Raw genomic sequence first — 24437 nt, 5'->3', positions numbered from 1 at the left:
GTATCAGTTGAAGTAGTTTTTTTTTTTTGTTTTTTTTTAAATTTATTTAGAAAAAAAAGAGGGATAAATCATAAAATTAATAAAAATGGTCATGGATTAATAATAATATTATTGATAGACAGATGAACTAAAAAGTTTGAAAAAGGAAAAAGGAAAAAAGATTGTTAATGGTTGCTCAATATCGGGCCGGCTCTCCTCTATTTGCTACAACAACAACAACAACCAAGCTTGTCTCCATTTTAAAAAACAACTTATTTCTCTCTCTCTCTACAAATACAAATGTATCTGGTCTCAAACAGGAAAGAGAGAGAGAGAGAGAGAGGTGCAATGAACGCTGACACCTGTGCTTTCTCTGCGGTGGTGGTCTGGTTTCTTTAGATAGATAGATAGATGTAGAAGAGTAGTGTTAGGGATCTGTTTGTTTGTTTGTTTGTTTTGATGGTAATTAGTAGTAGAAGCATGGGTTTTAATTAATTTTCCATTTAATTTATTAAACCCGGCCTTTAATTAGCTGGTAGGTAGCTAGGTTTCCTTAAATGATTTAAGTACATACACACATACATGTGAATGATATATATATATATGTCGCCCCCAGTTTAGGAAAGGGTCCAAGGCTATTTTGTGTATATAGAATTTGGTGTTGGCTGCAGGCTTGACAGAAGAGAGTGAGCACACAGAGGGGAATTGTATGAACCAACCAACCATTAATTAATACATGCAGTTGCTTTTGTGTGCTCACTTCTCTATCTGTCAGATTCTTCCCAGCCGGAAACTTTGACCCCCCAAATCTCTCTCCCTCCTTTTCAATCTCTCAAAATTTGCAGGAGATGATGGTAGAAGAAGAATGAGGCTCAAATTTGCAGGGAATGAGGTTAGATTTCTCATCATCCCTAATCGTTTTAATATTAGCTTGTTTTTATCTTATTTTGGGTTTCTTTTTCGAATTTTGTTGACAAATTTTGTTTAATAAAATAAAAAGAAAAAGTTATTTGAGTAATCATAATGGTTTCTTAAGAGAATAAATATTAGGAATTTGTTGTGGTTTATGCTTCGTACAAGACTTAACACGCCCAATGAAATTAAAAAATATATGAATATTTCGGATTCTAGCTAGCTTATTTGAATGGAAAATGAGGAAATCATTGATCGTCTCTCTGAGAATTGACCATATCAAGAAAATGAGGTAACGACTTTACTTCAAATGTCTTCAAGTGTTTCTTAATTTGCAAAGAGTTTGTTTGTAAATAAAATTATATTAGATAGAAACTCACTCATTCGAAGGTAAATGTAAAATTCTACTTGTGAAAAAATTGGTTGATTTTTGGAACATTGCATACGAGAAAAGTCACTATTTTAATTTAAGACGCTATAAGTTTTGTTGTTTGTGTCCTTCACTCTTGTTCTCTTTCTGATTATTTTTTATTTTATTTTTATTTTGTTGGGGCATTTATTTTTAGTTTTAGACTTGTTCGGCCTGAATGCAAAGAATTCGATACTAATGGAATGGAAACAGAGTTAATTAATGACAATGTCATTATAGCTTCTTACCATTACATAAATAAAATAATATAGATATAAGACAGGTTTCATGTAGGATTATTTGGAAATAATAAATAAATTTTGTTTGATGTAAGAAAATGATATGGTTTGACTAGGTTATGTTTGGTTAATTAATATTTATATATATAATAATATTTTATATCTACCTACACCAGTTATTAGTATATAATATTATAAAAAAAAAAACTAAGTTGTAAAATATGAGTTAAATTTTTTAATAAGTAATTGAATCCAAATAAATCCCATCGAGAAACAAGCCGAGCTAATTGAATCAATATAATTTGACCTAAATTAAAATAAATGATATAAAATTAACAAACCCTAGCTAGCTAATTAAATCGAAATAAGTGACATCGTGATCAAAGAAAGGGCGCCTAGGTAGGTTGGTAGGTAAAGGACCTAAAGGTTGATAGAGTGGAACCTGAAATTAGCGTGTCTTTTGATGGAGGTCCGGCCGTTGAGAAGATAACCCTAATTACTATACTAATTAATTTATTATCCATTTAATTGGCTATTTATTTATTAGTATATCTATATATAGGATGGTCCTGCTCCTCTTCTCTAATGGAGCAATTTCCTTTTTTAATTTAATTTCACATGCATGCTCTTAATTCTAATTACCAATTATATATATGTATATTAATTAATAAGAATGAATGTAGGTTATGTATGAGAATGATAAATTAATCAACTTGAAGGTAATACACATACAGACATACTTAATGTAATATATATTTGTTTAATTAATCTGGTTATTGTCTGTATATATAGATGTAACTACTGTTAACTTCCTAATCAGAGTTTTCTCATCACTCCACGGTCAAAAGTAATATCCAAAACCCAATTTGATTGATTGTTAAGGTTGTGAACGACCTGAACAAAAAAAATTAAAAAGACTCTTCTCGGTCAGCAACATTTTTTTTGCTTCTTTTTAATAGAAATCTTCACTTTTTCATGTCAAGTTTAGTTTTGATTTGACAACCATTCTTTTCTTGCAATTATTAAGTTTTAATTAGACATGTTTTCTTTTTTCTATTTTAAAAACACAAATAATAATGCTCAATTACATAATTTTTGAGGAATTAGGGCATTAGGCTCTCTAACCTTGTTGATCAGTAGTGGATGATGCAGTTGTTGATATCATCTTAATTTTTCATCTTATTAGATGAATCCTTAACCTTCTCCTTGCAAACTTTTTTCTTTATCTTCTTCTTATTACTACTCTTCTTCTTCTCATTCTCCGTTTCCTTCTCAACTTTCTTCTTTTCCACCTCAATTTGCTTGCAGTTTTCATCGTGTGCTCGCTGAAACGTTCTCATAAAATTCAGCAATGTTGCCACAACTGTCCAAAACCACAATGCAACTGGAAATTAGCTAGAGCACAGCTGAGCACCAAGCCACCAATTTAAAATCAATTTAGAAATCCTCAATGAGTAATTAAGAGTACTAAAGCTAGCTTATATAGATACATCCTGTTTTGAGATACAATCCACACCTAAATCAAAAATCCACTTAAAACACTTTTTATTCATGTTTTTATATCTGGATTTCTGTTAACCAGATTATAATAAACCGTTTGGAAATAATTTGTGTGTCAAATTTAGTCCGCAGCAGATTGAATCTTGGTCTGCAGGAGATTAGAACAAGAACAATCAGGGCAACGAAGTTTGGGGGTGTCCTAGGCAAAAATAAAATAAAATGTATTCTTATTTTTTTATTTAATTTGTTATATTACAAATTAATAATTTTGTTATATTACAAATTAGTTTTTATTTAATTTGTTATATTACAAATTAAAACATATAATAGCATTTAATAATTTTGTATTATAATTACAAAAAATAGTCTAGTTAGTTAAATGGCCTCACCCTAATAAGTAAAGACAACTATGATTTTTTTTATTTATTAAAATCTTGTTTCTAATATATATATTTAACATCTTAATTTAATTATTTATTTTAAAATAAAAAGTAATAAAATGAATAAAAAAATTAGATTAAAAAAAATTTATATATATATATTTTTTATTTATAATAGTTAAAATCAATGATAAATTCAAATCAAATATTTTAAAATAATAATTTTATTTTTTATTTTTTAATAAGATTTTATTTTTATATTTATAATACATTTTGTTTTAAATAAATAATAATAATAATTTAGTATCAAATATTTTGATATATTAACAATTATATATATATATATAATACATTATTAAAATATAAAAAAAAAATATTAAGAACTTATTCTAATAAATAACAATATATATATATTTTAAATAACAATATATTATAAACCTAGTTATATATATATATATATATTTATATATATATATATATTATTTTCATTATTATATTATAAAATAAAATCAAAGTTTAAAATTATTTGATTTGAAATAAAATATATACACAAAATAAATTACTGATCTTATTCAAAAAAAATTTAAAACAATCATAGTGTCAAAATATTTTATTAGTTTTTTATTTTATAATAAAATAATTCAGTTTAAATGTTAAATATATATAAACAAATAAAAACAGTTGCCTAGGGTTTAAAATATAAATATGGTATTAGTTCCAAAATAAAAGGTACCTACCTTGTTCAAAAGGAATTTTGGTTGGATCTTCTCCAAAATAAAGAGCCAATGCATCTGCATTCTTTCCCTGAGATCATTTTACATAACAGCAATTAAAACCTATAACAAAGAACTCCTATGCTGAAGCAAGTGGAGATAAACATACCACCACAGAATAAAGTGATGCCAAAAACCTCACTTCAGCTTCAGCAAAACCAAGAAACTCCTTCAAGGTCTAACAATTGAAAATGGTCAAAAGTTTAAAACACAATTATGCACAGCAACACTTCATGAAACAAAAAAACCTTTATAACTAGTCATTTCGATATGCCTCTATTACCTTGCAAAAATCTTCACACACAAGGCCATCATTTTCGGAAGCAGATAATTCCTGTACAACCTTCTCTAACCCTTTGGTAACAGCTTGCATTTCCTCTGCCAAATGCTTAAGTTGTACCTGGATGACAGCAGTTATCATAAACAAAAATTAAATATCAAGCAGAAATAAAACTGAGAGATAAATAAGAGAATATTAGATTACGATCAACTTAAAAAAGTCTCATCAAGTGTGTATATATTCTTCCTTTTTTGGTTGAGGTGAAAGTGTCGAGAAAGAAGCCCTTGAGAAGTTACTCAGACAAATACTACAGAGACCACAACATTACCTTTGTTGAAGCTTCCAAGCTTAGAAGATCTTTGGGAAATTCAAGAAGTTCAGGTAGTTTCTCAGCGACTACCTGCAGATCATCAATAAATATTGGCCAAGAGTTTACAGGTCATTCTGATAACAAATAGCTAGCGAGGAAGTCCAACATCTAAAACTAGCTATAAGACAGTAATATCAACAGTTTGGATAAAATATAAAGCTTATGGTGTATCCTTAGATACCATAGGATATAATAATAGCATTAATGTGTCAGTAATTACTTTTCTAAACATGGTTCAGTTTGGACTAAAGAGACCTTTCCTAGGACATGGTAATTCTTCACCCTTAGCAATCAATCATAAACAACAAACAAACAAACAAACAAAAATTTCTGCACGTATACAATAATTTTATATGACAAAGCTGGTAACTGTATTACTTGAATCAAGAAGACCAAGACCTCTCTCACCCTAGTGAAAGTGTCTTCAGTTTCTTACAGATATTTTTATTATGAAAGAGGAACCAAATCTATGAATAGAAGGGATTTTAGAAATAATGCTACTTTACAATTATCCCTAGGCTTTGTGAAGATCTGGAACAATTCATAGAAGTTCCATATAGAAATCAACCATTTAGAAAATGAAACTCCCAAGGTGCCAATAATCAAGTTCTTATACCTTATTGGCACGAAAAAAAATTCAGTTCTAATTTGACTTAAACCGAATAGATTGACTTACATATATATAACGAAGGAAGACGCTTGTATGGAATGAGAATTTTTCGATCTTATTGTCATTTAAAATTCTTATTTATTGTTTTGTTTTTTTCATTCCCTTTTGTAACGTTTGAACGCATCTTGCGCTCTTTTTAATAAAAGTTGACATTTTTCAAAAAAAATATATATACAAGGAAGACATGTCTTGCATAAATGGTGCAACTTAAATAACATTCTAGACAGTACATGGTGCAGCTTAAATAACATTCTAGACAGTACATGGTGCAGCTTAAATAACATTCTAGACAGTACATGGTGCAGCTTAAATAACATTCTAGACAGGTTAAATAACATTTTAGAAAATATTTTCAAATAATTGGATTCACTATGTCAAACTGCATTTCTAGACAGTACATGGGGAAATAATGCAGTGGTAGTGGTACCTTGCAAAGATAATGCATCAGTGTCATCTTGTTGTTTCGAGCTCTTGTATCAATAAGTTTAAGAAGGCTATCTAGTCGAAAACCAATTGCAGACCCTACAGATAGAAATATAGAATAAATGTAAGTTCGTACCTAAAATCATTTACAGTACTTGGGAACTAACAAGCAGTAAAGAGAACACGAAATGGAGCAATAATGTGATATCTATACGATACGGATGACCTCTCCATAGAAGTAATGTGCCAGCTTAGGGCCAAAGCATCCAATGATTTTTTAACTTCTTCAGCTGTTTATGAATATGGGCTGAAAAAGTTTGAAGGTTTCTACAAAGCAATTTAATTCCATCAATATAAAAAATTTGGATAAAAATGAATTAGAAAATTACTGTGGGGGTTGTATATCATGGTAATGTTATTGGAGCTGTGTTTTATGTCTAAGCAAAAAATTCGGTCTATCTTAAGCAATAATGTGAGAATATTAAGATGAATGTGTGGAACAACGAAGATATGAGAATAAGCATTTACAAAAATATGTAGATTGTGAATATTGTTCTGGATGAAAGAAGCTTGTTAAGATAGTTCGTTGATACACGGAGATCTCCAACTCCTGTTAAGGAAAAAAGATGATACTACTAATTAAATCATGGACTTAGGAAATGAGATTCAGAACCAGGTATATACTCGATCCTGTTAAGGAAAAAAGATGATACAACTAATTAAATCATGTACTTAGGAAATGAGATGCAGAACCAGGTATATACTCGATCACTAGTACTACAAGTACGCTTGAGTATTTAAGCATACATTGGAAATCTGAATATGATTGAGCTTCAATGGTTATGAATTTGTATACGATGTTGAGATAATGGGGAAAATAAAATGCCTTTCAGTTGAGATTTTCCTTACATGAGAAGGAGATAAAATAATTATTGCACAGGAATCTAATTTGCATGGTTTCTTGATAACTTCTAGTTTGATAGGAAACCGCAGAAAATAAATCTGTTAAAGGATATTTAGATCTAGATAGATATCAAAAACAGGAATTTGATATATAGTGGTCTAGAATTGGATTAGTTGATTTCATAGAAATAGTTGAGAAGAGCAAACCCTAACTGCTAGGATTGAGAAATAATCCTTAGATGAGAAAAGAGTGTTCATGACATTTGGGAGTCATAGATAATTATGAGATGAAATAGGAAAGAGTGTTCAATTATTTTTTTGCTTAACTACAACATAACAATTCCTAGTCTATTTATATTCTATTAGTAACCTCTATTAACCACATACTTCAACCATAGGACATTAGTTCTAACCCTTTCCCCTTTACGACTTCCTATACTCACTTAGCTTTCAAGAGTCTATTTATACACTTTCCCATAATCAAGGTTTAAATAGATAAATTCTAAATGCGGTAAAAAAAATAATGAAAAAAAACTTATTAGAAAACATAGCCAAAGTATCTTAAGAGAGTTTTTGTAACAGAAATAACTGTAAGTAAAGAAAATGATTCTTTTAGGAACCCAACAACATAAACCATATAATAGTCTTATAAAAATGAAATATAATATTTTCAACTATTATTGATGCTTAATTGACATATAATGTAGGAAAAGGAAGGAAAATATGTTCACCTCGTGCAGTTCCATGGTTCAAAGCATTTCCCAAAGAAAGAATAGTTTGCATTATCCGTTTTAGTTTGTCTGAATTCTTTATCTATTTAATGATGTAAATCAAAATGAGTAAATGTCTTCATGAGAACAAAGGTAATTAATAACTAAAACTGCAACTTGCCTCTTCAACTGTCGAATTTACGAGATTCAAACAGCTTCTTATATCAGATGCCTGAAATGATAAAGCAAAGAAGTATGAACACAAACAACACAAATTCAGGGAAAACAATAGTCACATTCTACTCTAACCTGGTTGTGAAATTGTATTTTAAATGAGAATACTCGCAATTTGGATTCAACCCGTGGCACTTTCATTAACTCCAAAAAAAACTGCCATGAATCCAAGCCATTTTATTAGGATAAACGACTTTATGCCCATAAGTATAAGAAAATAGTTAGCACCTAAGTGCAGGTTTTAGAAGACACTAATCAATCGCTCAACAAATAACTCCATTGAGATTCTTGAGAATGAGCCATAAGAAAAGATGATTGGGAAGTATATAAGTGACCAACCTGTTCACACTTTCCTAGATTCTCCATTTCTCCATTGTAATTCTGAAGAAAGTTTAGTTACAATACATGAAGAGAACTTTAATAGGATCCTGAACTATATTAAGCAAAAAGTCCGGAAAGCTTGAGAAGAAATATATACTACAAATAAAGTTCAAAATTTCCCTACCTTCAGAAGCTCAATCTCTTCTTTTGCTGGGCAGAACTTTATTAGATTGTCAACTTGATCTGCATCAAGTGCTGAATCGTCCAAGGCAAGCACTGAAATCTATCATACAATATTCCCAAGCAAGATAAGAAGAATACAGCAGATGAAATAACCAAGGAAAAACAAACAAGTTTGGACTAGAATCTTGCATCTATAAAATGCACATTACTGGTATGTGGAAACAATCAAATAAATAAACTTTAATTACTAAATACAAAAAAACATATAAACTATCCATCCAAATATATATATGAAAGGAAATCACTAACGTGTCAAGTCAATAACAGTAAAGTCTTTGGCTCATCAGCTAAATAAAACAAAAACAGCCTAGATAGTAGGCAATTACATTGTATCACGAGCAAAGTACAGTTAATTAGAAAAGCAAATACATAAAATGTTGTGGCTTACCATCAATTCTGGAATAGGGACCTTTACTTTTGTAAGCATGATTTCACAATTATAAGCCCTCCTAAGTTCAATCTGCAAGTAATGTCACATTAATGAAAATTTGGTTCAATTTGTTTCAAAAAAGTATTTGGATCATGCCATGTATTACCACCACATTCATGCACACAATGGAGAAAAATTGGGATGAGAGAGGTTTATGCGGATCTACATGTCAGGTTTAATAAGATGAAAAGCAGGGAAAGAGAACCACAATATATACAATAGATTTAGGATTCTATTTGAAGTTGTTAAAAGTCAAATAAACATGAAAGTTTTAAATCAATTTTGTGCAAGGCCTGCACGCATGGAACTTTTGAAGTTAGATCAGAGATATTGAAAATAACTTCTCTCACAGAATAACCAAGAAATTCGACAAAATTATATTGTGAATTTCAATAAAATCATAAGAATTTTGTAACCTATAATCCAGTAAATTTTTGAAGTAAATGAAAAGCGTATAAGATATGCAAGGATTTTGCCAAAGAAAGCTAATCAAACCTAGCTTCAGGATGACTAGGATAAAAGATCCTACAGTGGTGATGATATCACTAACAAAATCAACATCCTAGGTGCCGATAAATCCCATGTACATTAACTGGTAACTCATAATAGAACTATAAAAAACACAATAAAACTAAACCTCCAGAAAATTAAATTAACAGAGATTCATGGTCACTCCACTTCTCTAAAAAAGCCTGAAAATACCAGGTGAACTTTCTCAGACTTAGGTCCTGAGGCACCACGACTGGATCTTCCCCCAGCATTGTCAGAATTCGAAGTTGATGCAGAGAAAAGATTTTCAAGTTCAGACATGTCAATTGCAGGGGCACTTCAATAGAGAACATTGTAATCAGCTATATGATAAAATAAAAAAAATACGCTGAAAAATGATGTCATAAAATGAGAATATAAATGATTGCAGCTACCTTGAAGCATCTTCAGGTTTTTGTGCCTCAGCCCACAAGCTTCCTTGCACAGCCCTTGATAATTTTAACCAATGATATGGTTTTAAGTTTTTTCTAGGTTGAGCTTGATTCTTAGAACTAGAACGCAATGGTAATTTTCCCTTTAAGCTTAGAGGTGGTCCGGGAACTGGAGGAGGTACACTTGATACTCCAGATATACCTGAATTTGGGGGAGGAGGTAAAGGTGCAACAGGCGGAGAATCCTTAGAGATTGGATTCCCCGAAATAGATATGGGAGGGGGAGGAGGTGCAGGAACTGCAGACATTTCTGGAGAACCTGATGCTGACACAATAACTGGTGGAGGTGGAGGAGGTGGTGGTGCATAACCTACTGATATTTCTGGAGGACCTGGGGCTGACACAATAACTAGTGGAGGGGGAGGAGGGGGTGGTGCAGTCACTGCAGATGTTATTAGAGGAGCCTGAGCTAATATAACAGATGATTGTGGAGGAGGAGGAGGAGGAGGAGGAGGAGGAGGTGAAGGAACTATAGTTGTTGCCAATGAACCTGTGTCTGATGTAACAATTGCTGGAGGTGGATCCAATGGATGTGCAAGAGCTGTAGATGTTTCTAGCAAACTTGTGGCTGACATGATAGAAGTTGAAGCTGGATGAAGAGGAGGAGGAGGAGGAGGTGAAGGAACTATAGATGTTACCAATGGACCTGTGGCTGATGTGACAATTGTTGGAGGTGGATGCAGTGGGTGTGCAGGAGCTTCAGATGTTTCTAGCAGACTTGTGTATGATATAATAGATGTTGAAGCTGGATGAAGAGGAGATACCCGAACTGTAGATGTTGCTAGAGGACTGGGAGCTAACATAACAGATGGCAGAAGAGGAAGTGGAGTAACTAAAGAAGCAATCTGTAATGGCACATGAGGAGCAGGATCTAAAAGGGATGTTGACCTCTGAACAGGGAGATGGGGAGTTGGTGGATAATCAGCACGCAAGGAATCACACGAAGTAACAGGAGAAGACACAGGAAGGGGAGAGGATGTTGTTTTTGTCGTAAGAGATGAATCCAATTCCATGAAAGACGATGGTAAAGCAGGAGTCAGGATGGAAATTGGCTTCACTAAAGTGGGATGTAATTCTGTCTCAGAAGGAGAATGTAGAGTTGGCAAGATAGCAAATTGTTCCTTGGGACTAGAGGATTGAACTACTCCTGAAAGAAGAGGAGAAAATGTAGGTGGTGTTAGTTGGGTGTTAGAGTAAGTTTTGTTGGCTGATCCTGGGAGAGAAACATGTTCTGATAAGTTTGGTGGATTATTTGGAGGATGATGAGGAGTCAATAATGATGCCTTTTTGTTACATGTTGGGGTCAATGGATGTTTGTGAGAGGGAGATTCTAAGGAGTCAGAGATTGATGAATGATAAGAGGCGAGTGGAGGTGGGGAGAAAGAAGGTTGAGCTTGAAGAATGGGCACTTTATTTATAGATGAAGAAACTTCATTAGAAGGTTGTTCCAAAGGATCTAATTTGGTTGGTGGTGGAAAAGAAATGATGCTATCCTTAAAAAGATCAGGTACTAGCTGAACAGTATCTGAACTAGCACTTGGAGGAGATCGTTTAACTTGCTCGTTGAATTTGTTGGTCCCAGATTTCTTATGGTCATGCAGTGAAGCAGTATCAGATTGTGAATTGTATGGCATTCTTATAGATGTGGTATCTGATTGAGTGGAAATGTGAAGAGCACTTTGCAATTTTTCAGCTTCCATCATTTTTGGCATTGAGGTCATATCTATACAAGACCCTGACGAGGGAAAATATTGCTTGCTCGCAGACAATAGCGAGGAAACTTCATTATTTTCTGAAGTACTTAGTTTGTATTTCTCCTCGCGTCTTCCAGGACTGGTCTCTTGCATCATATCATAGCTTATAGCATTTCGGGGAGATGTGGATTCCAACTTCTCTAGCAGTAAATTAATTTGCTGAAGTGCCTTTGTTTTTGGTTTCCCTTTAACTTCTTCAGAACTTGGCCCCTTCAACATATTCTTCTCGCTAGCATTTTGTGGAGAGCAGGAATCCTCCAACCTGTCTTGGAGAATACTGATTTTTTGAATCATATTCAATGCCACATCTTTATTTGGGTCTAACCAGTCCACATTGCTAAATATCTCTTGAACTTTTGCAAAAGCTTCAATGGGAAGATCTTTATTTTCCTCAATAACAGGAAAATTTGTTGCAACAAGTGAAGATACAGCATTCATCTCTGAAAAAATAATCTTATGCCAAGAGGAAACAATTTGGAAGAATGAGAACAGGCAAATATTTTCAAGAATGTAATTGAAATTGGGGACTCATACCTCTGCCCTGAAGTCCTTTGGGAACTGATCCTTTGCGTCCCATAAGATATCAATGTCATCACGGTTAAGCATCAGTATATTTGATCTAATAAATGATGTGTTAAACATGACTTGAAACATCATCACTTCACTTTCCAAATCACTATTTGTGTTGATACACTCAAGAACGACATCACCTTGAACGTTGCAATTGATGTCAATCTTAACCAACTCACATTCAGCCTGTCAAAAAAATATTGAACTTTAAAAACAGTTCAAAGAAATACTTTATTGAATTTTTTTTTTTCAAAGAAGGGAAATATTGTACTCACCTATCCAGAAAATTATATTCATATTAGCAACTATGTATGTATATCCAATTATTCCAATTGTTTGAAATGACTTGCATAACAGCAAACTAAAATCATTAACTTCATGATACATAACACCCATCTCTCAGCAAGAGATTCACTATTATCCAGGCCCTAAGAAAGGTAAGTGGGATAGTAACTGATATATATAGCCTGAATTTCTTTCCTTAGTTGTTCAAATGAATGAAATGAACAAGATTGAGAGAGAAGTAGGGACTGACAGAAGGATCATAACAGGTACAACCTATTGCAGGAATTTATTGCATGTGAGGTGTTTTGCAGGACCATGTACATACAGCTCTAGATCCACATAAGAAGATAATTGACTATATGATGTCACGAGTCAGAATGGATCAATCTTATACGTCTGATAGGCTTCATACTTTAAATTATCATATTACCCAAGTGTAGGCATTAACCACAGGTTTTTACTTCTCTATACTGATCTTTGCACAACTCCCCTGAAAACAATTATCATTGTCATGATCTCAAGAACAATATCAAAGATACATTATTATCCAATGAGATTGGAAACAAATAGCAGGTCCCAGAGAGCCGTGTGTTATATAGCCTTTGAAACAAACATACAAACACAAAATAGACTGACAAAATCGTTAATACGAGAAGAGATATTACTCGAGAGAAAGAAAAGGAGAATAATATATCCACCTGCTTATAATGCCGAACAATTTTGCTTCTCTTTGGTGTTGAGAACAGATTCTTAGGTATCCCATCTGTGTCCAAGAAAGGATCTAGTCCATATATCCTGAAAATTGGACGGCAACCCCCCTCTCGATCGAAGTTAGGAATAGATCTCAAGATAATGCAGTCAACTGTCAGTGCCCTGTCCTTTGGTGGCCATGTGGTACCAACATTCCTCCTCGATACATACTTTAGGTACCTTAACTGTGAAGGTAGTGGATTCAATGGTGACACCAAATTCAAAAGCTCACGGGGAGCTTGCTTGTATATCATATCTAAGGTCCTAAATTCACCAGTGTATTGTTTTGTGTATATCAAGAGGGCAGCCAGCATGAAAGCCATGGCTGGCCATCCACCACGTTCACAATGCACTAGAAGCACATTAAGCTGCCCAAGGGACAGCCAGCTTTCACTTGATCTTAGAAAGTGGTTGATCATCTCTAATTTGAGCACTGGACAGCCTTCATATTGACGAGGATAGTCCATCACGTTCATATCATACTCAGACAGCACCTTGCTAGTCAGGCTTCGATCCTCTCCTTCTCGGAAGTTGAAGACAAGAAAGGAAGCATCTAGAAAGTGTTTCTGGAGGTTCTCCACTATGTTTTGGATATAGATCTTGTATCGACTAGTTTCCAAAGATTCAGTAGTAAAGCAGGAATCAAAGACTACAAGTGTACAAAAGAAACATGGAAAATGTAGAAAAATTAAAATCAGGACCGAAGATCCTACTGTTCAAAAACATTAATTTGAAATTAAGAGCAACTACATTCATTTGTAAGCATTTTTATTACTGAACCTTCTCATTATAATCAACAAACAGCTCTTAATCAACACTTGACTCTATCAGCAACGAGTATCAAACTAGTATTCCGCTTCATCTGACTAATTTCTACGTTTCTTAATCGTATTCTACAAGTAAGAAGATCTTTCTTCAACACATCCTTATTCTTTCATCTAGCAAAATCTAGATAATGTCTACATCGTATTTTACTAGACGCAATCTTAATACAGATATAATCACTCAACAAATATTTTACTAGACTTACCGAAAACCCTCTCCGAAATCTCCAGTAGCCCGTCGGGTGGCTTCTTGTAGAAAAACCTCCGGAGAAACGTCATCTTGGCTCTGATGCAAAGACAGTATACTTAGAAACTCCGGTGGCTTCTATTTGAACTCGAGTCTTGAGGATACATGATGTCCGAGATTCTTAGGTGCAGTATACATACACTATTCGCGCACATATAAACGCATATTTCACTTTGGTAGTGCGTGATTTGATCAAAATCAGGAATCAGCGTTTCAGATTCTTACGTGTCAATTGGATCTGTCCCAAGCTCTCAGCTAGGTTCGTCAATGGTGGCATTGTGCTTGATACGAACGGACGATTCTCTTCACCTCCGATTTATGCATCTCCTTTGGTACGTGCATGGACGTCCACCAACCTTCTTAGCATGACACCTTTAGGCTTTATGTAAAAGAGAGAAAACATAGCTCAATGCGAAATAAATAAAAAGAATCGACTCTGCTGGGGATCGAACCCAGAGTCTCTGGTTTCGTAGACCAGCGCCTTATCCATTGGGCCACAGAGTCATTTGTTATAGTTTTGTATATATTCTTAATTACACAGATATAACATAATCTTATAGCAACGGTCAATAGAGATGCAAATGGAATGGACAAATATTATTTGAAGTCAATAAGTTTAAACTTATTGTAATTCTTTTCCAATTTTTTTTCATATATATATAAATATAAAATGTTCAAATCCCACCTTATTCTTCTTAGGATATTTTTTATTTTTCTGACGGTTTTTTAATTATGATTACCTACAATATTGAGTATTGTAGTTATTAATTTTTATAAATAATTCAAAATTATATCTATTTTAATTATATTCTTTTAAAGATTTTTAACTCAATTAAATTAAATAATCTCAAAATTATTTTATATTTTACCACAATTTATGAAAAAGAGTGTTATTATCAATATAAGTTTTCCACTAGTTTTCGTGAGATTGTTTTTACATGATGTAATAAAAAATAATTGTCAACTACATATAAACAATATTTTCTAGACATAAAATTACTAATGAAATAAATTAATATGCTTTTGTTTTAAATTTAATTTTTCTAATTAATTTACTTTGTTTATTTTTTAACAAATTAACTTAATTTAGTATTCAAACTTAATTTTTTCTATTTTTATTATTATTATATTTATAATTATAATTTACTATCAAATATATCCTAAATTTAATTATTTGTATTTTAATATATATATATATATATATTATTATATTATTATATGAACCTCTTTAAAAAATTCAATTACTCTCGTTTATATATAAATTGAAAATACATCCTAAATTTAATTATTTATATTTTATAAAAGAAGTATAGGAAAATCAGTTTTTGAACATTTTTTTAACACTTTTTCTTCATTTTTTTTTCTGGATTTTATGTTTTCTTGTAGCTAATCTTACCGTAATTATCCATTTATATAATTAATCAAGTCTCATCTTTTTGGTAAAAAATTATATATAAAAAATGAATAAAAAATATATATATTAAAATATAAATAAATTTAAAAAGTTTAATATATAAATTTATATAATATAAATAATTAAATTTTAAATATATTTATTATTAAATTATAATTATTAAATAAAAATAAAATATAAATAATTAATAAACTATATTAATTTAAAAAATAAGAAATCAAATATATTACTTTGAAACCAGAGAAAGGAATTGATAAATAATTGGTGTATATAATAAATTAAACTAAAAATGAAGATTTAAATACTTCAAATTTCTTTTGTTATTTTGTTATTTGAAAATTTGAGTAAAGATTTGTTTTGCTTTAATTCATAAAATTATGTAAAATCATGACGCTAAGTCATTTATAAAAAATACGAAACGACAAAAGAGAAAGAAAGATGAAAGTATGTCTAGACCTGTGAAATGTTTTAAGCATTGTCCCGTGTGATGGAATAATTTTGTCAAATGTTCTACTAAAAAAGGAATTCCGGAAATCCATTCAGGCGGGGAGCGAAAAACTTACTAAAACAAGATTCAAGGGTTCTCTAATAACATGATGCAATTCGCCAAGCTGGGGAAAAGTCGTCCGAGAATAAGTTTGGAGCTCTTGGTGAAGGTGTAGTTCTAATGAGATATTTCGATGTCTTCAGTTATTTTATTCATTTCGTAGCGCAACCGACTCAATAATTTTAATGAAAAACCTATTTTTTTTAAGCTCTCGCTCGACTCAAATAATGATGAAAGCATTAAATATTTTAATAGGTCAAAATAATGTGATCTCGAATATCCGACTTTTTTTATAAAGATTTCCAATGATGAAACCAAGGACTTTCCTTCCGTTCCTTATTGATTTTATGGAAGGAAGCTTTTACATCAAATAATTTAAATATTTGAAAATAACAAATTAAATTATCAAATAAAAATATCTTAAATTTAAGTACTAAATATATAAATTTTAATAATATTTAAAATAAAACTAACACTAAGATTATTATATCCTTATATATTATTTATGTTAATTAGTAAATTCAATACTTTAGATAATGTAATTTATATTAAATATTAAATAAATAAAAACAAAATATTAATATAACTCACATATTAGACATTTGATCAAATTCTTGTGAACTATGTTATGGTTAATTATTTTGAGTCATATTATCAACTTTATATTGTTCGAAAATTAGTCTATTTTGTATATATTTTTGATAAAATTATACAACGCTAGACAACCAATAACAATATTTATTTGGGTTCGAAAACTATACGACACCATCTTATCCAATATTGAAAAAACGAGCTTTCAATACGTGAAATGTATGTTCAAATGACATTTCTCAAATTTACATGTGTTTGATTAAATAATTATTTGTTCGTTCGTGCTCGACCACCTAATTAGTTGAAAATCAGCGAGTCAACAGTGTACATTTCGATAAGGGACCTAAATCCTCAAGAATTAGTAATATGCAACCTCACATAAATAATATTTATTTACAATTTAAAATAAACAAGTATATAAAGTTTTTAATGTAAATAAATAATATTAAAATATAAAATAATAATTTATTTAGTGTGAAAAGATAAAATTTAACAATGAATTATCCCGTCTCAACTAACACTTTAGAATCATGTGTCCCTTTTTCTCCTTCCGCCTAAATAAATATAAATATTATATCAAAATCACAAATGATCAATTAATACATTTTTGATAATATTTCACTTCTCAATCTATTGAGACTAGTGTTGCTAAGTTATTTAATAAAAATAAAAATGGATTGATTGTGTTTCAACTAATTTTAACTTATTTTAGAATAAAATATAATAAATAAAACTAAAATAAAATGTAGGTAAAACTTATTAAATAAGAAAAGTAAAATAAAAAATGTATTTATTTTAATAATTTTAAGTAAGTTTAACTTATTTTGGAATGTTTTTTATTTGTATTTAATATAATTTATTTTAATGTTCATATAATATATTTTATTTAGATATATATAATGTATTATTTTTAATAAAATATGTAATTATTTTAATAAGTTTTATAATAAATTTAATTTATCTCCTAATAACATTTTATTTTAATTAGTATTTAATGTATTTTAACTTAATTTTCAAACTTACAACAGTTGGGAAAAAATAAAACAAAAATAAGAAATAATTTTTTGTTTTAATGTATAATATTTAATAAGTTAACTTTATAATACAGTTCAAATGGTTTATTTTAAATATTAATAATTTAATTTAATTTATATATTTAATTTTGTTAATTTTTATTTTGTTTTATTGTTTAGAGACATAGGAAGGAAGTTAGATAATTTGGGAAAGTTAAATAAAAAGTTGGGTGGGTTGGTAGGTGTGGAATGAGGGAAATTTGAGGAAATGACCCCAAAAAGGGGGCTAATTATGTTTGGTGCGGGCCACTAATTTTTATAGCGCTGGTGACCCCCAAATATTTTAATGACCATTATACCCATGCGTCACGCACCCTCCAGATGCGTGACGCACCCTGAACCCTATAAAGACTTAATTTTTTTTCATTTTCGTTTCATTTTCTCTCTCATCCGGTCCCTTTCTTCCCCGTCTTCTCCGCTCCGCCGTGAAACCCTAATGGTGGCGGAGAAGATTTCCTCTTCTTTTTCAGCGATGAAGAACGAATCGAAGAGGCACTGTCGACCATTCCACTATATTCAATGGTCTAGAGCTGCGAAGAACTTCCAACGGCGAACTGCGGCTCCAACGGCGAACGAAGCAAATTTTTTCACTATATTCGTTTATATTTTGTGTTTATTTTGTTTACATATGATTGTTTGTGTTAATTTCCTTTACAAAACGTCATTGATTCGCCCTGATTTGTTGAATGCAGGTTGGTTGGTTGGATGCGTCAAGTAGGATGCGTCACGTAGGTGCGTCACGCAGGTGCGTCACGCAGGTGCGTCACGCAGGTGCGTCACGTAGGATGCGTCAAGTAGGATGTGTCTCATCTGGTTAGCACATTCTTTTAGAAAATGAAGCAGATGCTTTTTGGTGCTTTCAACGAGCTATGCGGAAATTGGTAATTTTCCCATTTCTTGCTCTTTGTTTGTATAAGACTTATCTAGAAAAAGTGTCTACTCACCAGGCCTGTTGAAATTTTTTACATGTTTGTACTTGTGTAAGTCAGTTTGATAAGCAACATTTTAACTTCTTTTTACATGTTTTCATTGGCTGTACTGTGAATTCACAAGCTACAACTTCAGTTGCTGAGAGTGTCCTATTGTTTTCTGATTCCACTCTGTTTTACTTTTACCTTTTTGGTCTTGAATTATGTGCTAGTGCACTACCTTGTTGTCTGTTTATTGTTTAAAAGCTCAATCTATTTTTTTTTAAATTGGTCTGACTTGAACCCATGATCTTACGGATACGAGTTTTTGCAGTCTAGCATTAAGCTAAATGAATCTTCATAACTCAATCTACTTCTTAAAAGAAATGTTTCTAGAATGTATTCGATGCTCTTGATTGGCATGGATCAGGTACTCTTGCTTGTTATATGGGACAATTCATTTTGCTTGAAATGGTTTTACAGTAAAAAGAAATAATGAGCATAACTGTCCACTTTAACTTTTTGAAATAAGGGGATCTATACTTCAACTATTTAAAGAATAAGTTTTTCAAAAACTTCTTAAATTGGGATATATCTTTTATTCTGCTTCATACTGGTTCTGGGGTTTGAGACTCATTAATTTTCTTGTCTTTGCGAAAGAGAGAGAATTTCAGGTCTGATGCGAACTCTATGGGAGTGCAAACTCAGTTGCGTGCCCTTTCAGGAATTGTTAGAGTTATTGATCCAAAGCTTCATCAACACCTTGGTATGACACAATTATGTTTTATATACAGCCTATCCATATATATTGTTTGTGATGATGGAAACATTAGTAGTATATAGAGTTTTTTTTAGATCATTGGGAGTTTTGACAAACGTAACAACTCTATCACCAATTTGGCAGAGGCACTGGATGCCGGGGAATATCTTTTTGTTTTTGATGTTTCAATTGTGTGACTTGCTCTAGGATATTGCATTGTTATTTGAATGAACTCGGAAATACATTTCAAGAATGACGTCTCCAACTCTCCATTGTATCCTTTTGCAAATATAAGTCATACCCAATATTGAATTTCTCATTTTGATGTCTCACGTTACTGCTGAACATTGTTGTTAGGTTGGAAAATCATGGATTGGACCCAAATGCTGAAATTGTTCCCAAGTGAGTATGATATCAATTTCTTTATACATTCATACATATAAATCTTCAAATCCTTCATAAAACAATTAGACAAACAGGCACTTAAAAAGATTGCACATGCTACATTGTAATGTACTTTATTTGCTTATCCTATCTTGAAAATTTTATAGAAGTTGAAAGTAGCTTATTTGTTCATACAGGGGACCAATAACTGGGAAAATCGATCCACGGGCAATGCATGGAACTCCTTAGCATTGTCTCCAAAAAGTGATGGTGGCAGTGGTACTCGACCATCAACTGCAGCTAGCGATAGAGGGCATGAACCTGTTCCAAGTTCATGGGGTTCAAATTCTAGGCCATCATCAGCCTCTAGAGCATTGTCATCAAACCAATCAGCATTGACATCATTACGTCCTCACAATGCAGAAACAAGGCCTGGAAGTAGCTCACAAATAGTAATGTTAGGATATCATATGTTCTTACACAAATAGGAAAATGCATTTTCTCTTGCAATTGCAATCTGATGCATTATGGCAATTATTATAACTTCAAGTATGCTAATTACCATACCTATGTTAATTACCATACCTGAAGAATGATAAAAAATCACTTTATTATAGTATGGACTTGAGTGTGTAATGAGCTCTAAAATGAGTTTGTATGTAGAATTCTATTTAGAAATGAAAAGTCTTTATTAGAGTTGTTTAGAACACTACTACTTCTAAGCCCAGAAAGATACAGGAGATGATGATAACTGAGAAGTTCTTGAAAACCTTCCCTAAACACTGTTGTTATGTATTATGTATGTAAGAATGTATGTATGAGCCCTAAAAGGCTTTCCATTTTATCCATGTAATTTTGGCTTTGACTTTGGCTTGTAGATGAATTATGGAAAGAGTGATTGGAGTTTTATTGGAGATTAATATGCCAAATTAATTCAAGCAATGTTCTTGTTTCTTCAAATGCTGATTATTATTAATAAAAAGTTTTTTGAGTTATATATCAACATATAGTTAAAAAATTAAACAATTTTTACTTGCAAAAGAAAATTAATTCAACTAAAAGAAAGACTAATAAATAAAAAAGAGTGTTATATTTTGCTATCTATTAAGAAGAAGCTAGCAATTCAGATTGATTAGCAAAGCCAAAAGATGATATCTTCCTGCTTCCTCCTTGACCATACTTTTCATTCCATTTTCGAAGCTCGTTCATGTTAGATGCCTCATCATTCGTAAACACTAGCCAAGAGAATTTTAGCCATGTTGTCTTCCTGCTTCCGCCATGGACTGTTTTAGCTAAGAAAATTTTGAATATCTTGACACTTTCACCAAACCACTGCAAACATCATTTGTAAACACTAGTGTTCAGTAGTTGTTTTCTTTCTATTAAGGGAAATCAATAGAAACAAAATAAAAATTAAATTCAACAGTTAGTTACCTCTGATAATAAAGTTGAGGTAGTTATGTTGATAAAACTTGTGCTTGCTTTAGTTGCAAGTGCCTTAGCAATAAGGTTTTCCAAATTTCAGGAGGTCCAAAAAGTAATATCCCCTTGCAAAGCTAAAACAAACAAACAAAAGTATATTTTTTTTTTTTCTTTTATAAATGGGAGTATTATGATGAAATAGACTAATGAAACAGTACTACTAGTAGTAATTCAATCATTCTTCTTCTATTTAACGATTTAAGAGGCATATGCGTGACGCACCTGCTTGACGCACCTACTTGACGCACCTGCTTGACGCACCTGCGTGACGCACCTGCTTGACGCACCTGCTTGACGCACCTGCGTGACGCACCTGCTTGACGCACCTGCTTGACGCACCTGCTTGACGCACCTGCTTGACGCACCTGCGTTACGCAACTGCGTTACGCACCCGGATTCCGCCGCAACGGTGACATTCACCTACTCAATCCCTAATCACTAAACCTTAACAAACAATGCGTCGAAAGAGAGAAATAAAGAAAGGAGGAAGAATACAGTTTACAGATTATGAATATATAATGAATCTCAAATGCAAAAAGCTACAAAATGATCCATTTGTGGTAACCTGTAATCTGTAATCTGAAGGATAATAGTGAACATCTCCTTCGTTGGGATTCTGCCGTCTTCGTCGGGGTCTTCGTCGGGGATCGTCGTCGGGGTGTTCTTTTTAGAGAGATGGAGGAGAATGAGAAGTGAAGAAAGAGAAGAAGAAAGAAAGAATGAAAAGAACTGATATTTTTTTTCTTATATAGTAAGGGCATTGTGGACTTTTCACAATGCCCTCAGGTGCGTCACGCAACGGGAGGGTGCGTGACGCAACGGGGGTATTTTCGGCAGAAAAATGTTTGGGGGTCACCAGCGCTATAAAAATCATGGGCCCGCACCATCGGCTATTAGGCCTTATTTTGGGGTCATTTCCTCAAATTTCCCTGGAATGAATTCCCCGAGCAAACGAATGACCTAACTTAAAAAATTATAAAAATTCAATCTTTCTTTCCAATCTTTCTTAGATCTATTCTTTTCTTTTCTTTTCCCTCTCTTACTCATTTTCCTCACTCTTACTCATTTTCCTCATCTTCTCTTATCTTCTCTTCTCTCCAATGTGATTGAACAAAAACAAAAAAGCAAGAAAAAAAATTTAGTGTGGGTGCTTCAGGGTCGGTACTGAGTAAGATGGAATGGACGCTGGAATCAGTGAGAGAAAGCTTGATTCGTCAGGAAGACACTATCATCTTCAGCCTAATTGAGAGGGCGAAGTACCCCATTAATTCTCAGATTTATGCTGGTGGATTCGCGGGTAGTCCTTACTCCTTAGTTGAGTATCTTGCTAGAGAAACTGAGGCCCTTCAATCAAAGGTTACCAAATCAACCTCTTCTTCTTCCTTTCGCATTGATTTAACTAGGGTTTTGGTGCTTTTTTGTCTGAATCCTTTTCGTGATCATACAAGATTTATTCAATGAAGGAAGTCTTCCTTGTTCTTAGTTATTTTCTTTTCAGATTGAGCTGGTTTGATTATTATATTTTATTATAAATAGCCTCAGGATTGTGTTTTGAACATGATTCGTTGATCTCTTGTGTACCAAATAGTTTACTTTCAATTGGATGGATTCTGCCACTTCATCCTCATTGCATGTTTATCTGTATTTGGTTTATAGGTTAGCCAATTATGATCATTGATCACGGATATGGAGAAAACTTAAGGCTATATCTATTGTTAATTGAGGCTTCAATTCCAATTTGTCAAGAATTATGATTCTAGAAACCCCCTAAACTTAATGTAATTTCAATTCTTAATCAATAAAAATACAATTGAAATTTTAAATTTCAATTCTTGTAATCATGTTCCATTGTAAATAAATGACACTTGGTATGACCACAGGCTGGTAGATATGAAAGCCCAGAAGAAAACCCTTTCTTCCCAGACAATTTACCAGCTCCACTCATGCCATCGTCGAACAACCAGTCAAATGTAAGCTTTCATGTTCGTCTTTTGGCATTTTGAGAATCCAATTTTACTTTTGGCTTTTTGAGAATCCAATTATACCCACACAACGTGCAGTTTTTGCATCCGGCAGGTGCTTCTGTAAACATAAACCAAAAAATATGGGATTTGTATTTCAATGAACTTCTTCCCTTGTTTGTTTCTGAGGGTGATGACGATGGAAACTACAGTCAAACTGCTGCTTCTGATTTTCTGTGTCTGCAAGTAAGGGTTCCTGGTCTTGGCAATCACAGGCAATTCATTCTCCAAATGCTTTTATCTTCTTCTTCTTCTTCTTTTTCTGTAGGCACTCTCAAGAAGGATTCACTTTGGAAAATTTGTTGCTGAAGTCAAATTTAGGGATGCTCCTCAAGACTATGAACCGGCTATTCTCAATGAGGTATTTTTCCAAACAGTGCAGCAGTGTTTGCCGGTAGAAATTTGAATGTGACCACTCAAATAAGTATCCTGATTTGTTGCAGGATAGGAATTCTCTGATGAAATTGTTAACCTTTGAAAAGGTTGAAGAGATGGTGAAGAGGAGGGTTGAGAAGAAAGCTCGGGTATTTGGGCAAGAAGTGAATGTTGACCACAACGAAAACATAGGTGAGGGTAAATATAAGATTGACCCGGAAAATGTATCGCACCTTTATGGAGAATGGTTAATTCCTTTGACAAAGGTTGTCGAAGTTGATTATCTTCTGAGGAGGCTTAGCAGCCAGAGAATCTAAGCTCTCTTGTGTGTCTTATATCAATCCTTCACATTTCGGTTCTAAACATTTGGTGATTTAATTATAAACCATGTTGATTTTATTGCAAATTTTAATGATATAACTGTCACTTATTTATATTTAGATATCTGATTCTTGATTTCTTTTCTTTTTCAAACCTAGCAGAGTATTTTTATTTCTAAGATGGTCAATTTTTATTTTATTCAAATTTTGAGTTTAAAACCTACATGAACAAAATAAGAAAAATGTTAAATTTTGATAATCCAATATATTATAATAATATTTCAGATATATTTAAAATATGTTATATTATATTATTGTAACAATATAATATATTTTAAAATTTTTCATTTTTAAACTAATATTATATAAATTATAT

At 32.2% G+C, this 24437-nt stretch overlaps 2 protein-coding genes, 1 long non-coding RNA gene and 1 other non-coding gene across 6 annotated transcripts; 2 read left to right on the top strand and 2 right to left on the bottom strand.

The window, feature by feature from the left end:
- Positions 1-2310: 2310 nt before the first annotated feature.
- LOC124932989 (formin-like protein 18) lies at positions 2311-14392 on the bottom strand. Of its 2 annotated transcripts, XM_047473710.1 has the most exons (18): positions 14146-14392; positions 13064-13764; positions 12045-12266; positions 9700-11963; positions 9479-9602; positions 8735-8806; positions 8288-8386; positions 8122-8163; positions 7858-7938; positions 7730-7780; positions 7570-7651; positions 5940-6034; positions 4801-4872; positions 4476-4592; positions 4302-4370; positions 4157-4223; positions 2665-2902; positions 2311-2433 (listed from the first exon to the last, which is right to left on the bottom strand). In XM_047473710.1, exons 1-17 carry the CDS (start codon positions 14216-14218, stop codon positions 2706-2708), a joined length of 4428 nt encoding a protein of 1475 aa, XP_047329666.1. In that variant the 5' UTR covers positions 14219-14392; the 3' UTR covers positions 2311-2433; positions 2665-2705. The 2 variants fall into 2 exon arrangements, 1 of the variants encoding a protein (XP_047329666.1); XR_007098803.1 differs by lacking the exons at positions 2311-2433; positions 2665-2902; positions 4157-4223; ... (1 more) ...; positions 4476-4592; positions 4801-4872 and having other exon boundaries at positions 5998-6034; positions 7730-7763.
- Positions 14393-14617: 225 nt separating this feature from the next.
- Positions 14618-14690, bottom strand: TRNAR-ACG. The gene has a single exon. It is a non-coding gene; the product is annotated as a tRNA-Arg (tRNA).
- Positions 14691-18623: 3933 nt separating this feature from the next.
- LOC124928606 lies at positions 18624-20467 on the top strand. 2 transcript variants are annotated; one of them, XR_007098565.1, is made up of 4 exons: positions 18624-18692; positions 19380-19485; positions 19837-19881; positions 20061-20467. It is a non-coding gene; the product is annotated as an uncharacterized LOC124928606 (long non-coding RNA). The 2 variants fall into 2 exon arrangements; XR_007098566.1 differs by lacking the exons at positions 19837-19881; positions 20061-20467 and adding an exon at positions 19624-19653.
- A 1915-nt stretch (positions 20468-22382) lies between these two features.
- Positions 22383-24173, top strand: LOC124931543 (chorismate mutase 2). The gene is made up of 5 exons (XM_047472033.1): positions 22383-22701; positions 23226-23315; positions 23406-23552; positions 23635-23727; positions 23810-24173. The coding sequence occupies exons 1-5, from the start codon at positions 22519-22521 to the stop codon at positions 24056-24058; spliced, it is 762 nt and encodes a 253-aa protein (XP_047327989.1). The 5' UTR covers positions 22383-22518; the 3' UTR covers positions 24059-24173.
- Positions 24174-24437: the final 264 nt, after the last annotated feature.

The sequence above is a fragment of the Impatiens glandulifera genome, chromosome 3 (genome assembly GCF_907164915.1).
Source record: "Impatiens glandulifera chromosome 3, dImpGla2.1, whole genome shotgun sequence".
Taxonomy (NCBI): domain Eukaryota; kingdom Viridiplantae; phylum Streptophyta; class Magnoliopsida; order Ericales; family Balsaminaceae; genus Impatiens; species Impatiens glandulifera.
The sequence above is the reverse complement of the archived record's forward strand: the minus strand, read 5'-3'. Positions and strand labels throughout refer to the sequence as shown.

Bases quoted from the DNA above. Each gene is read 5' to 3' on its own strand.
- LOC124932989 (XM_047473710.1), bottom strand. From the start codon at position 14,218: ATGACGTTTCTCCGGAGGTTTTTCTACAAGAAGCCACCCGACGGGCTA. The intron at 8,164-8,287 runs GTAGGGAAATTT...AACTTTCTTCAG, and splicing joins AAGAGATTGAGCTTCTGAAG to AATTACAATGGAGAAATGGA. The intron at 7,781-7,857 runs GTTAGAGTAGAA...TTATCATTTCAG, and splicing joins AAATACAATTTCACAACCAG to GCATCTGATATAAGAAGCTG.
- LOC124931543 (XM_047472033.1), top strand. From the start codon at position 22,519: ATGGAATGGACGCTGGAATCAGTGAGAGAAAGCTTGATTCGTCAGGAA. The intron at 22,702-23,225 runs GTTACCAAATCA...GTATGACCACAG, and splicing joins CTGAGGCCCTTCAATCAAAG to GCTGGTAGATATGAAAGCCC. The intron at 23,728-23,809 runs GTATTTTTCCAA...GATTTGTTGCAG, and splicing joins AACCGGCTATTCTCAATGAG to GATAGGAATTCTCTGATGAA.